Genomic DNA, 12,514 nt, shown 5'->3' with positions numbered 1-12,514 from the left:
TGATTTTAGCCGTGAAAACTGAGAGCGAGGTTTTGAAGAGGAAAAAAAGCATAAGTGAAAACTAAAAAACAGCGAGGAGGCGGGAAGTAGTGATACTTTATTCGATTCGTGGTGAACTCCTCGTGAAACAGTGATTCGGGAGTTATTGAACCTGCGTGAATGTAACCTGATCTTTACGCGGCATTGGGCGCTTACTGCTCTTTCCTGGTGCTCTTATGCTCGCGAGTAGTTGGCGCTCCTCCCACCTCCAGTTTTTCTCCACTGAAACTAAGTTCGGGATCTATGCGATCGGCTGAGGTAAAAATAGCCCTCCTGTAGCCCTGCCTCGCAGCCCCGAGACGACACTTCATCTTCTATCAATAACACCCAGGCGGGGTAGTGTGCGCGGCGCGCGCACCAGTCGGCATTAGAAAGGTGAAAGGCGGAGCGCAGATTAAAATAATGGGAGACGATTTCCTTTGAACTGCGTTGGCAACAGTGGCGTAACGAAGATGCCATGGGCCCTAATACAAGTAAGGAAATGGGTCCAGTCCCATGCCTGGAGACTAAAATACAGGCATAACTGTCGTGAGGAGGGCCCCTTGTAAATCTGGACCCAGCGCCACTTTACCTCCTGCACAATTCATAGTTAGGACCCTGCTTGACATACTAGAGTTTTAAAAGGCAGAAACATAACCCCGCTCCCTACTCCCACGCAGAGGTCAACTCTAAGTGGGGGTCACCTTTCACCTCAGGGGCAACTTTGTGAGGTTGTGTGACTCAAGGATTTTTAGGTGCCCTCTTCATGGTTTGAAGGGACTTAATTTTGTGCTACACCATTGGATAAGAAGAATGCATAAGACATAAATAAATCTGTCTTCGAGTTGTGATTGCAATCAGAAGTTAGAGGGGAGCCCTGCTCCTGCGAAGGGCTTGGTGGGCTCGGTGTGGAGAAGTGTGGCTCAATGATTAGAGCGGCAGACTCTGATGCAGAGGTCTAGCCCGGGACCAGGGTTCAATTCCCCGCCTCGGCGGATCTTGGGCTCAAATATTCCACGGACCTGATAATTCTCGCCTCGGTGCCTATTCCAATCATGGAGTCCCACTCTGCAACTCTGAGCAATAGCTTGCTTAATCTCCACAACGGCCCCCACAACGCTAAGGATGCCTGGCCTCCACCTTGGGGGTGCCCATGAGTGGACACCTCACAGGGAAAGCCAGGATGGGTTCCACAGCGGTATTCGTACAAGCGCCTTGAGACCCTTGCGGGTGAGTAGTGCGCTATACAAGTATCAATTTACATTTACATTCCCCTGAGGTACCTGCTGCCACTGACAGCCCCGGTGATGTCACTCGCTGCCACTCAGTCTCTCGCTTGAATTCCCGCCAGGGGCCCCGTCTGTACTTACACTGTCCCTCGGCCGGCTGCAGGGAAAGTCACATCCAGTCCTCAACGCAGCCGCTTCCGCAAACTCCTGCAGGAGGCCGGGCCACAATACAATCTCCGCTTTGTGCAGAGACCAAGGATCACTGGGTTTCCCTCCTCGGGTGGATGCCCGCTCCTTCCTCCCCCCTCCTCCTTGCTGCCCAACTCTCACTTTTCACTGGCCGCGTGTCCCTGTTCCTCCCCTGCAGACTCCTCCCAGCTCCCGGGTGTGTCCCGCCACTGCTGTGTTTTTTTATTGTTCTTCCCTGTACCTTTTGTCTGCCTGTCTATTCCCTCCTGCCCTTGCCTGTCACCTCCCTCTCTGCCTGCCCTGTCGGATCCCCTGCCCGTGTTCCTCGTTACCCACCTACAATCTCCTGCGCCCTCTCTCCTAACCCCTACTACGTATATTCCACCCAGACAGGCAAAGGCTTCCTCCGCGACGAGCCATGCCTGCATGAGTCTGGAAAGTTTCAGCCCCTTGGAAGGATGCCCACTCTGACCTCAACAATGTCCCAGGCGTGGGTGTCATGTTTTGGAGAGCGTCACATCTGCGTTGGAGACAACGTTCGCGGCGCACATGACTGAAAGTATTGTGTTCTGCTCACGAGCGTCAGATCCAGTGTACTTTTAAAATAGCTAATTTTATAGAGGCGATGATGCAGTTTATTCCTGACAGAATGGTTTGGTAGGTTAATGCGCCTGCTGCATCTTCTCAGGACATCGGCATACAGTATGCCCAGGGCTTTAAGTGGGCCGGGTCCTGCTGGTCCTCAGCACCGGCAGTTCTTAAAAGCAGGTGCTGAGACGGGTTCCTATCGGGCCCTTTTTGCCATCGCCCTCGGGATGAAAAAGAAATTCTTAACTGCAGCAGTGCCACTCCTCATCCTCTGGCTGGGCTCTGATCGGCTGGGCTGGGAGGTGAGAGGAGGAGCTGCCTGACAGCATGTAGGAACAGTTGTGAAAGCAGCCACTAGCACCTTAGTGGAAGGCAGGGGCAGCCGAAGCAGCCTCCCGAGGCTGGGAGATAACAGACTAGCGTGCCTGCGGCTTTCCGAGGGACATTACGTTCTGCCCTAGTTCTTTCAGAGTGCTGCTACCTCTGGGGTGTACGGATCCCTGCGAGGTCCCCTCCTAAATAGGAACGGCCCCTCCAGTTCTCTACTATGTGGCACGGCTGTGAGCAGGGCATGATGGCTTGAGGGAAAGAAACCGTGGTCTAGGGACCCAGCCGAGCCTTCGGGAAAAAAGTCGAATATTTAGTTGCTGCTCTGCCTGTCACTGCATGTTCTCTTAAAGATGACCGCAGCATGACCACAGCATGACACCAGGAGTGCGAACTTGGGGGGGACAACGCTGCCTCCAAGACGTGGGAATGTGGACTCTGCTCACTGGTCCTTATGCTAGCGCCAAGAAGCACACACTGCTTGGGTTGACCGGCGCCACACCAAAGTGCGCTCTAATGAGGTAAGGAACATCTTTAGCTGTCATTTCCCGCATGTAATGATCTAGAGTTGCATATAGTAACAAGTATAAATAGCTATTAAACCATGTGGAGGATTAGAGCAATGACGAGTTGATTGATTCCACATGCGTATATTCAACAGAGAACTTGTCTGCATTAAGCATTTATAAATCTAGTTTTTAAGGCAATGGACACGGTTCTTGCTTCAGGGCGCCCTCTAGCGGCTGCAGTCTAGATCTTTTACTATATGCCGCTACCTTCACACTTAACATGACCAGCGGCTATAAACAAGAACGTGGAAATGATGACATCATATTTCTAATACGCAGAGAGCTGGGGGTGATCAAGAGCGCAGATGAGAGTAACTCCATGGATAAGAGATGTACTTCAGTACTCTCTAAAGTGAGCAGTACACAAAATGTGGCCATAGGCTGGTCTGTCTAAAAGTAATACACTTTACTCCGTGAGGTAACGTGGGAGCGAGCCGTGCTCTTCACGTGTAGCGGCCAGGGTCGGACTGGAACAGTAAATAGGCCCGGACATCAAAGTAAATGCGGCCCACGTTACAGAATCAGATAGCTAAAGATTGGCCCACATAGATTTGAACCTGTGAAGTCACGCTCTGTAGGTATTTTACAACGTATGGTAGACTGTCAGCATTTGTGCTTGCTACAGGCAACGTTTGCGGTATTATCAGGCAAATGTACAGTAAAAAAAAATTGCCGAACTACAACACAGAACAGGCCTATAAACTGTCAAACAACCGACACACACACACACACACACACACACTGACCTGTCAGACCACCCCATCTGGCAGTGCATGATTGCCCCATGGGTTAGTCTGACCCTGTAGTGGGCCAGGGCTGTGGCGACTTTATTAGCAAAATATTGATGTTGTTGCAAAGCAAGGATTGTACTTAACAGACGGTCACATAGGACCCTGTTAATGACATATCCATTATATGCCTGTATGTAGTTTATACATGTTGTTTCCAATACGACTGCTCTGTTAATAATATATCTGTTCTATCCCTGTATTGTGTTTGTTTCTGTTGTTTCCAATAGGATTGTAAAGGCAGCATGCAAACAGACTCCATTGTCTTGTAGGGGTCAACGTGATTAGAAGAAAAGTCATTCAATATCTCTCTAATCTGCGTAGAATAGGGTTCTGTGTGCGTGTGGGGCTCTGTGTGCATGTGGGGCTCTGTGTGCATGTGGGGCTCTGTGTGCATGTGGGGCTCTGTGTGCATGTGGGGCTCTGTGTGCATGTGGGGCTCTGTGTGCATGTGGGGCTCTGTGTGTATGTGGGGCTCTGTGTGTATGTGGGGCTCTGTGTGTATGTAGGGCTCTGTGCGTGTGTGGGACTTGCTGTGTGTGTGTGAGGGGCTCTGTGTGTGAGGGGCTCTGTGTGTGAGGGGCTCTGTGTGTGAGGGGGGCTCTGTGTGTGTGTGGGGGGGGCTCTGTGTGTGTGTGTGGGGGGGCTCTGTGTGTGTGGGAGGGGCTCTGTGTGTGTGTGGGAGGGGCTCTGTGTGTGTGTGGGAGGGGCTCTGTGTGTGTGTGTGGGGGCTCTGTGTGTGTGTGGGGGCTCTGTGTGTGTGTGTGGGGGGCTCTGTTTGTGTGTGGGGGGCTCTGTTTGTGTGTGGGGGGTGTGTGTGGGGGGGCTCTGTGTGTGTGGGGGGGCTCTGTGTGTGTGGGGGGGCTCTGTGTGTGGGGGGGGCTCTGTGTATGTGTGGGGGGGGGCTCTGTGTATGTGTGGGGGGGCTCTCTGTGTGTGTGGGGGGGGGCTGTGTGTGTGTGTGTGGGGGGGCTCGGTGTATGTGTGGGGGGCTCTCTGTGTGTGTGTGGGGGGGGGCTCTGTGTCTGTGTGTGGGGGGCTCTAAGTGTGTGGGGGGCTCTAAGTGTGTGGGGGGGCTCTAAGTGTGTGGGGGGCTCTAAGTGTGTGGGGGGCTCTAAGTGTGTGTGGGGGGGCTCTAAGTGTGTGTGTGGGGGGGCTCTAAGTGTGTGTGTGGGGGCTCTAAGTGTGTGTGTGGGGGGGCTCAGTGTGTGTGTGGGGGGGCTCAGTGTGTGTGTGGGGGGGCTCAGTGTGTGTGTGGGGGGGCTCTAAGTGTGTGTGTGGGGGGGCTCTAAGTGTGTGTGTGTGGGGGCTCTAAGTGTGTGTGTGGGGGGGCTCTAAGTGTGTGTGTGGGGGGGCTCTAAGTGTGTGTGTGGCTCTGTGTGTGTGTGGGGGGCTCTGTGTGTGTGGGGGGCTCTGTGTGTGTGTGGGGGGCTCTGTGTGTGTGTGTGGGGGGGGGGGCTCTGTGTGTGTGTGTGTGTGTGGGGCTCTGTGTGTGTGTGTGGGGCTGTGTGTGTGTGTGTGTGGGGGGCTCTGTGTGTGTGGGGGGCTCTGTGTGTGTGGGGCTCTGTGTGTGTGGGGCTCTGTGTGTGTGGGGCTCTGTGTGTGTGTGGGGCTCTGTGTGTGTGTGTGGGGCTCTGTGTGTGTGTGGGGGGCTCTGTGTGTGTGTGTGGGGCTCTGTGTGTGTGTGTGGGGCTCTGTGTGTGTGTGTGGGGCTCTGTGTGTGTGTGTGTGGGGCTCTGTGTGTGTGTGTGTGTGTGTGGCTCTGTGTGTGTGTGTGGGGGTGTGTGTGTGTGGGGCTCTGTGTGTGTGTGTGTGTGGGGCTCTGTGTGTGTGTGTGTGGGGCTCTGTGTGTGTGTGTGTGTGGGGGGCTCTGTGTGTGTGTGGGGGGGGCTCTGTGTGTGTGTGTGGGGGGCTCTGTGTGTGAGGGGGGCTCTCTGTGTGTGTGTGTGGGGCTCTGTGTGTGTGTGTGTGGGGCTCTGTGTGTGTGTGTGTGGGGCTCTGTGTGTGTGTGTGGGGCTCTGTGTGTGTGTGGGGCTCTGTGTGTGTGTGGGGCTCTGTGTGTGTGTGTGGAGCTCTGTGTGGGGGGGCTCTGTGTGTGTGTGTGTGTGTGTGTGTGGCTCTGTGTATGTGGCTGTGTCCGCAGCTGTGTGTCCGTGAATACTCTCTACTACTCTCTAATGCTCACCTATTGCCATTGTAAATGACAATACCATTTATTTATGTTTAAAAAAAAAAGGAATAAAAGAAATGTCATGAGCATTGCCAATAACTCTACCTTTATTAATGCCGAGACCATTGCATTGTAAATGCTTGTTTGATAGTGCTAATTTGATTATTATTTTTTTTTACCAATGTCCTGTTTATTAAATATCATATCACTTGCAGTTTTCGGGTGTTATCAGCAAATGTATGTTGATCGTTGTTATTCACGATGCCACAGTAATAGCCGTAGCGGGCTATACCGACTATTAAAGGCCTGCTGCAGCGTTAAAGGCCCGAGCCGAAGGGACTTTAACAAAAAAGCGGAACTTTAATTGCCGGTATAGCCCTGCTACGAAAGGCTATTAGAAAATAAAACAAATCCTTCAGGGAGCGCAAATGGATTTCATTGCATTGAATCTGATTTTGCTGTAAAAAAACATATGATCTCATAAAACCTTGTCTTTATTTCAGAGCGATCGTCTTTTGATCAAGGGCGGCAAAATCGTCAATGATGACCAGTCTTTCTTGGCGGACATTTACATGGAGGATGGCTTGATAAAGTAAGTTACTGTCATGTTCTATACTAATTAGTAAAGTGCAGAGGTTTCTGCTGTTTATGATTTGAGGTCAACAGTAGGCCAATGCCGGCGGCTCACGTGGTCAGGGAAAATGGCGGCTGGCTAACACCAGTCGGGAGACGCCGTGGGAGGAGGAGAGAGCCTCCGTTCTGGACGTTGCTTCGGATGAAGAATGCATGCGGTTTCCAGTGTTTTGCAGCCTTTGGACGCAGTTCTCATGTGAATAAGCTGAGCTTTTTATTTTATCTTTCTGCCGCCTGCTGTTTATTTGCATCTGTTAACGCGGGGAGTTAACTGCCCGTGATCGGGGAAAAATACTGACTTGGAGCCGTACTTCACTTTTTGACTGCCGAGCATGTGGAACGCTGACTTCAGAGCACTTTGAATGCGTGTGGTAGTCGGTGGCTCGAAGCTTTTGTGAGCTTTCTGAATTTCCTGTATTTCATATTGCTGTCCGACTTTCACTTCTTTTTTTTTAATTTACTAATCTGACTCGAGGGGGAGTTTGCGGACGTTAAATTAAAACATTGCGAGAAACTCCCCCGCTCTTACTGCCTTTACTGCCTTATACTTTCATCTTTTGACGCCCTTTTGGGAACGAATAGGCTGATTTAAGGTCTTGAAAACCTGGAATGTTAAGTTTCAGCCGGTAGAAACAGATGGGTTCCGGTCCGGCGGATTTCTTCTCTGCTTTATCTCCATTATTAGGGCAGAGCTGTCATTCTGGCTCATTAGGGTCTTGGACTCTGGCAACTGGGTTTTGGAAGAGACACCGGATTATAGGTAGATATGCGGGTAATAATCGAACGACCTTGTACAAACCTATCTCTTCAGAAGGGTGCAGTGACCCCCTATCTAAATAATCTCAGATTTCAAAACTTCTTGACATTAAAAAAGACTGAGTTTAAAAGTCACTCCGTTGATTTTGGGAAGACAAAGAAGAATAATGTTCCTCTGGGGCGAAATTTGAATAGAGCCGGTTATAATCTCAGTATTTTAAATCAGAAGGGCTGGATGGAGCATGGTTCTCAACCTCGGCGAGCTAATATTGAGATAAAACATCAAATAGACTCTCCGGGGGTAGTAAGAGAGGAAAGAGAGGCACCCCCACAGGTTTGTCTCTCATCAGACTACACAAATTTTGCGACAGTCAGATCTAGATATCAACTTCGGTCCGAGCTGGAAAAACGTAAGAAAGGCAGCCTTAAGGAGACCGGAAGTGACCTTCATCGGGTGGTAACTCCTAAAACTCCTCTAAATAATAAAACCAAGAAAGCATCCATTAAGAAGTGTGCTGTAAACAAATCTCAATTATCATTAAACCAGCACCCTCTTTAAGGTCTTATTTCAAGATAATGGAGCAGGTTGCTGGTTCCCAAGTAGTATTGACAGAGGAAGTAAATCAGGAAATAGCTGTACCTTATAAACCCACATCAAACTCTCTAGACAAAGTGGGAAATGCCGCCCCCTCCAATCAGAGGGGGGCACCACTGGTGTTGGAAAATCGATTTTCTTCTCTTATGGAGGACCAGGAGGGTTTGGTGGAGATTTCCCGGGACACCTCTGGAAAATTGGCTAATGAGGCTAATTAGCGTCATTCTCAAATCTCAGTCTCCTTAGAAAACCACGATGCTGTTGCACCCGCTGTTGAGTTGCAGCCTATGCAAGCTGATTCTTATATAGCCCGCCCCAATGGTCAATTGGGGGCCTTTTTGGCCGGGTTCAGAGATGCGATGTTAGCTAAATTTCTGACTTCTGAAAATAATCAGAGAGAATTCCAGGATGGGGGGAGATTTTGGAGCAGAAGATCGATGGATTGGCTAAACGAACTGAGTCTCTTGAAGAGGAAGTGAAAGCTTTGGGTGAGGCTACAGCCACTAGTCTAAGTGAGATTGAGAAGCTAAAGAGAGGAAACAAGGAACTACAGATGGATATGGAGAGACTGGAACTCCAGGCCAGGAGAAATAATATACGTATTTTAGGTGTTGATGAGAACGCGAAAGGGGGAGATTTAAAGGGATTTGTTTCTCTGCTGTTGGGAGAGCTACTCTCCGACTATGCGGAGATTGATTGGGCGAATGAAATTCAAAGAGTGCATAGATATCCCTATAGGTTGCAGCCAGGAAGGAAAGCACAGAGGAAGATTCTTGTCGCCTTCCACACTTACACAATCAAGGAGCTTTTTTTAACTAGGGCATTAAAAGAAAAATCATCTACTTATGGGGCTTGTATATATTCAATACGCACTGATATTGGCAACAGAACAGCGGAACGTCCGTGGCTTTTAGGCTCAAAGAATAATGAATTAAAGCTTAAGGGAGTCCAAGTCCACATGAAGTTTCCGGCTATGTTAAAAGTCATGTGGAACAATAAAATGTATAATTTTCGGGAACCTGAGGAAGTGGATGCTCTGTTAAGCAAGATGTAAGAAGTGAGAGTTGCGTAGAGGGTACCTTGCCCAAAGTCTTATGGGATACAATGGTAGTCTTATTTAGAGTAATACTTTATTTACAGCAAAGGTGGCAATGTATTATGTTGTAAGTTAAACTAATAGTGGTTATTTGTGTAAAAATGTAATTAGGTGGAATTATGAGCTAGGACCTTAGGCTCTTCTCGCTAGCACGGGGATATCTCGAATGGCGCTCGCGTCTATAGAGATAGTTGGGGGGGTTCCCTGGTGGGGGAGGGGAAGGGGGAACAGGGTGTCGGGAGCATTTGGGAATTTTTTTTAAAAAGTAGAGTCCTTCACCGGTCAGGTTTTGTATATACATTTGTTTAATTTGTCTTCGAGGTATAATGAGAGGGGCATAGCATTTATTAGAATAAATGGCTAAAGATCTAGTAAATTTCATTTCATGGAATGTAAATGGGGTGAGATCTAGGAAAAAATTGGCCCATATTATGGAGTTCCTTAAAAAATCTGAGGCTAATATTATATTACTGCAGGAAACTCATTTGGAAGAGCAGGAGTGTTTAAATATGTTTTAAAAAATGGTCTTGGGTCCAGGATATTGTCAGTTCGGAACAGAGGTAGCACAAGATGGGTCGCTATTATTGTAAGAACTAATTGTAGTTTTAAATTGGAAGGTCATTCTACAGACTCGTCTGGGAGGTGGATTATTGCTAACATTAAAATTCAGAATAGGGCTATGGTATGTGGGAGTTATTATGGCGCAAACCAGGATAGTCCAGATTCATTGACTCCTCTTGAGGTCGCCCTTCTGTTAGTTAATGTACCTGTAGTTATCGGAGGGGATTTTAATTTAGTTCAGTGCCCAGAGGTAGATAGGACTTCGAGGTCAACCTATAAGACCCCGTTACACTCTATGAATGCACTAAAAAATCTGAAGCATGAATTACATTTGATTGATGTCTGGAGACTTAAAAAGGGTAATGAGAAGGGATATACATTTTACAGCAAAAAATACGGTCATCATTCCCATATAGACTATTTTTTGATAGATCAAGCCATATATGGAGAAGTGGATAGAGTAGACCACCTGCCTGCTATCCTTTCAGATCATTCTGCTGTTTTATTATCCCTAGATTACAAAGAAAGAGAGGAGCTATAAAATGGACGTTAGATCAAATGATTTTACTTGACGAAGTGGTTCAATTAAAGTTAAGTCAGGAAGCATTGATATTTTTCAGGTTAACAGCGGGTCAGCCGAGCTACAGGTTATATGGGACGCCTTTAAGGCATTTTTAAGGGCAGAGATTACATCTATTATGATCGGGAAGAACAGTACCCACAGAACGAGAGAAAAGGCCCTTCAAAATATCCAGACTAATGGCGTCTTAGCAAGGGCGGGGTCTCTTCGAGAGCCGGCCATTTTGGTTTCTCTTGATGCCTCGATGGCCTTCGACACGGTTGAGTGGCCATATTTGTGGGCTGCTCTTGCTAAGTTTGGTTTCGGCCCTAAATTTATTGGGTGGATTAGGCTTTTGTATGAGCAGCCGCTGGCACAGGTGGTGGTTAATGGTAGAGCTTCGGAGCCCTTCACCCTCGGACGGGGAACGAGACAGGGGTGCCCCTTGTCACTGCTCCTCTTTGCGCTTGCCCTTGAGCCCCTGGCTGCATGGTTGCGGTGGGAACCATCGCTTAAGGGCATCCGATGGTCGCCTGACTTCGAGGACCGGATATCACTCTATGCCGATGATATATTGTTGTATCTTACCTCTCCTCGTAAGTCGTAGGGCGGGCCTGTTTGATGTGTTACGCTCCTTTGGGAGGAATTCCGGTCTGGTCATTAACTGGGCCAAGTCCTGTATTTATCCACTCACGGACGATGAGCCTCTTCTTCCCCGCAATTGTCCTATACCGGTTTCTAGGGATGGCTTTAAATACTTGGGGATCTATATTTCACTGGACCCCAAAGCCCGCTATGAGCGGAATTTGTTGCCTCCGCTCTCCCGGCTTCGGCCGGATGTTGCGGCGTGGTGTGGCTTGCCACTCTCCCCCTTGGGAAGGGCGGCCCTGTTCAAAATGATGTCTCTCCCCCGCTTCTTGTATGCCATTCAAAACACACTTGATTTGGTACCTGCCAGCTATTTCCGAGAGATTGAGGGTTTGCAGAGGCAGTTGGTATGGGGTGGGCGACCACGTATCGCACTGGCGAAATTGACTTTGCCATGGTACGATGGAGGTATCGCGTTGCCCGACATCAATCGCTACTACTGGGCTTCCCAGTTGAGTGCTGTGAACCACGCTATGTACGGCCCTACCCCGAACCCCGCGTTTGAGATGGACAGATGGCAACTCCCCGGGGGGGATTACAATCGAGCGCTCTATTCTAGAGCCGACCGGAAGCACCTCACAGGCCCTACTGCAGTGGCGGTGCGAGTTTGGGGAAGCGCAACCGCCGCCACGGGATGGACGGATAAATTGACGAAATTGACCCCATTGTATGCAGCGGAAGCGCTAGGTGGCCTGTGGACGTCGAAGGGTTTTGACAGATGGGATCTCATCGGTATCAGCAGGGTGGGTGACCTCTGGGCCAAGGACACAGTTAAGACCTTCGAGGCATTCCAGCGGGAATATAAACTGAGCAACAGGGAATATTACAGTTACCTCCAAGTCAGCCATGCGATTAACTCGGTTTTCCCGGCTGACACTACTATCCCGGAGTCCTCCCCTCTTGAGGATAGAGTGCTTGATGGATACGTCCCCGACAGCACTATATCTCTTATTTATAAGAAACTGATCAACGATCGCTCGGATCTCCTTCTGCATCTGCGGAATGCTTGGACCAGTGACGGGTTAGAACTGGACGATGAAGACTGGCAGGCGGCGATATCTTCCCCTAAAGAGGTTGCGATTCCGGCACGTCTTAGGTTGGTGCAACTCAAAATACTGTATCGGTTGTATGTCACGGGCCCACGACTGATACATATGGGTTTTTCTGTGGATGGATTGTGTAGGCGCGGATGTGGTATGCTGGCTACTTTTTTGCATATCCTCTGGGAATGTCCGGAGGTGGCGATGTTTTGGCGCCGAGTGCATGCGGTTATGGGTGAAGTGACGGGTGTTGTGTTGTTGCCTGAGGCCAGACGTTGTCGGTTGAATGTTTGGGAACCGAATGACTGTACTGTTGCTCAAACTCAATGGGTCACATTGGGTAATATGGTGGCTAAACGGGACATAGCCCAGTTATGGGGTTCCCCAAGGCCGCCAACGCTCCTAACGTGGAAAGAAAATATGGACTGGTCCATGTTCAGAGAGAACTGTATATGTTTCCTGAGGCAGACCCAAGAAATGGGGTAGGATATGGGGTCAATGGAACGCATACCGTGGAAAGATTTGCACCCCCCCGTTCACCGACCTTCCTGATCCGCTTCTTCTCCCTTGACCGTGCGTTCCCTGCACTTGGTTTTTGTTGACTACACTGTATTGTTTTGCTCCCGGGTCGTCCCCCCCCCCCACCCGATATTTCTCCTCTCTTATATTCTAACACGTCTTTCACCCGTCTCCCACTGCCATAAGGGACAGCCAGTTTTACACAGTAATGCCTCAATCTTTTTTGTGT

The 12,514-nt window shown here is 49.4% G+C and overlaps 1 protein-coding gene across 2 annotated transcripts in view; it reads left to right on the top strand.

The window, feature by feature from the left end:
- DPYSL2 (dihydropyrimidinase like 2) overlaps window positions 1-12,514 on the top strand; it is a 366,898-nt gene that overhangs the window by 169,088 nt on the left and 185,296 nt on the right. For both annotated transcript variants that reach the window (XM_086943522.1, XM_086943523.1), the window contains exon 2: window positions 6,382-6,470. In XM_086943522.1, the coding sequence (XP_086799648.1) occupies window positions 6,382-6,470 (89 nt within the window). The remainder of the gene's footprint in view (window positions 1-6,381; window positions 6,471-12,514) is intronic.

This window comes from Lissotriton vulgaris, chromosome 11 (assembly GCF_964263255.1).
Source record: "Lissotriton vulgaris chromosome 11, aLisVul1.2, whole genome shotgun sequence".
Lineage (NCBI taxonomy): Eukaryota > Metazoa > Chordata > Amphibia > Caudata > Salamandridae > Lissotriton > Lissotriton vulgaris.
This window is presented reverse-complemented; position numbering and strand designations above follow the sequence as displayed.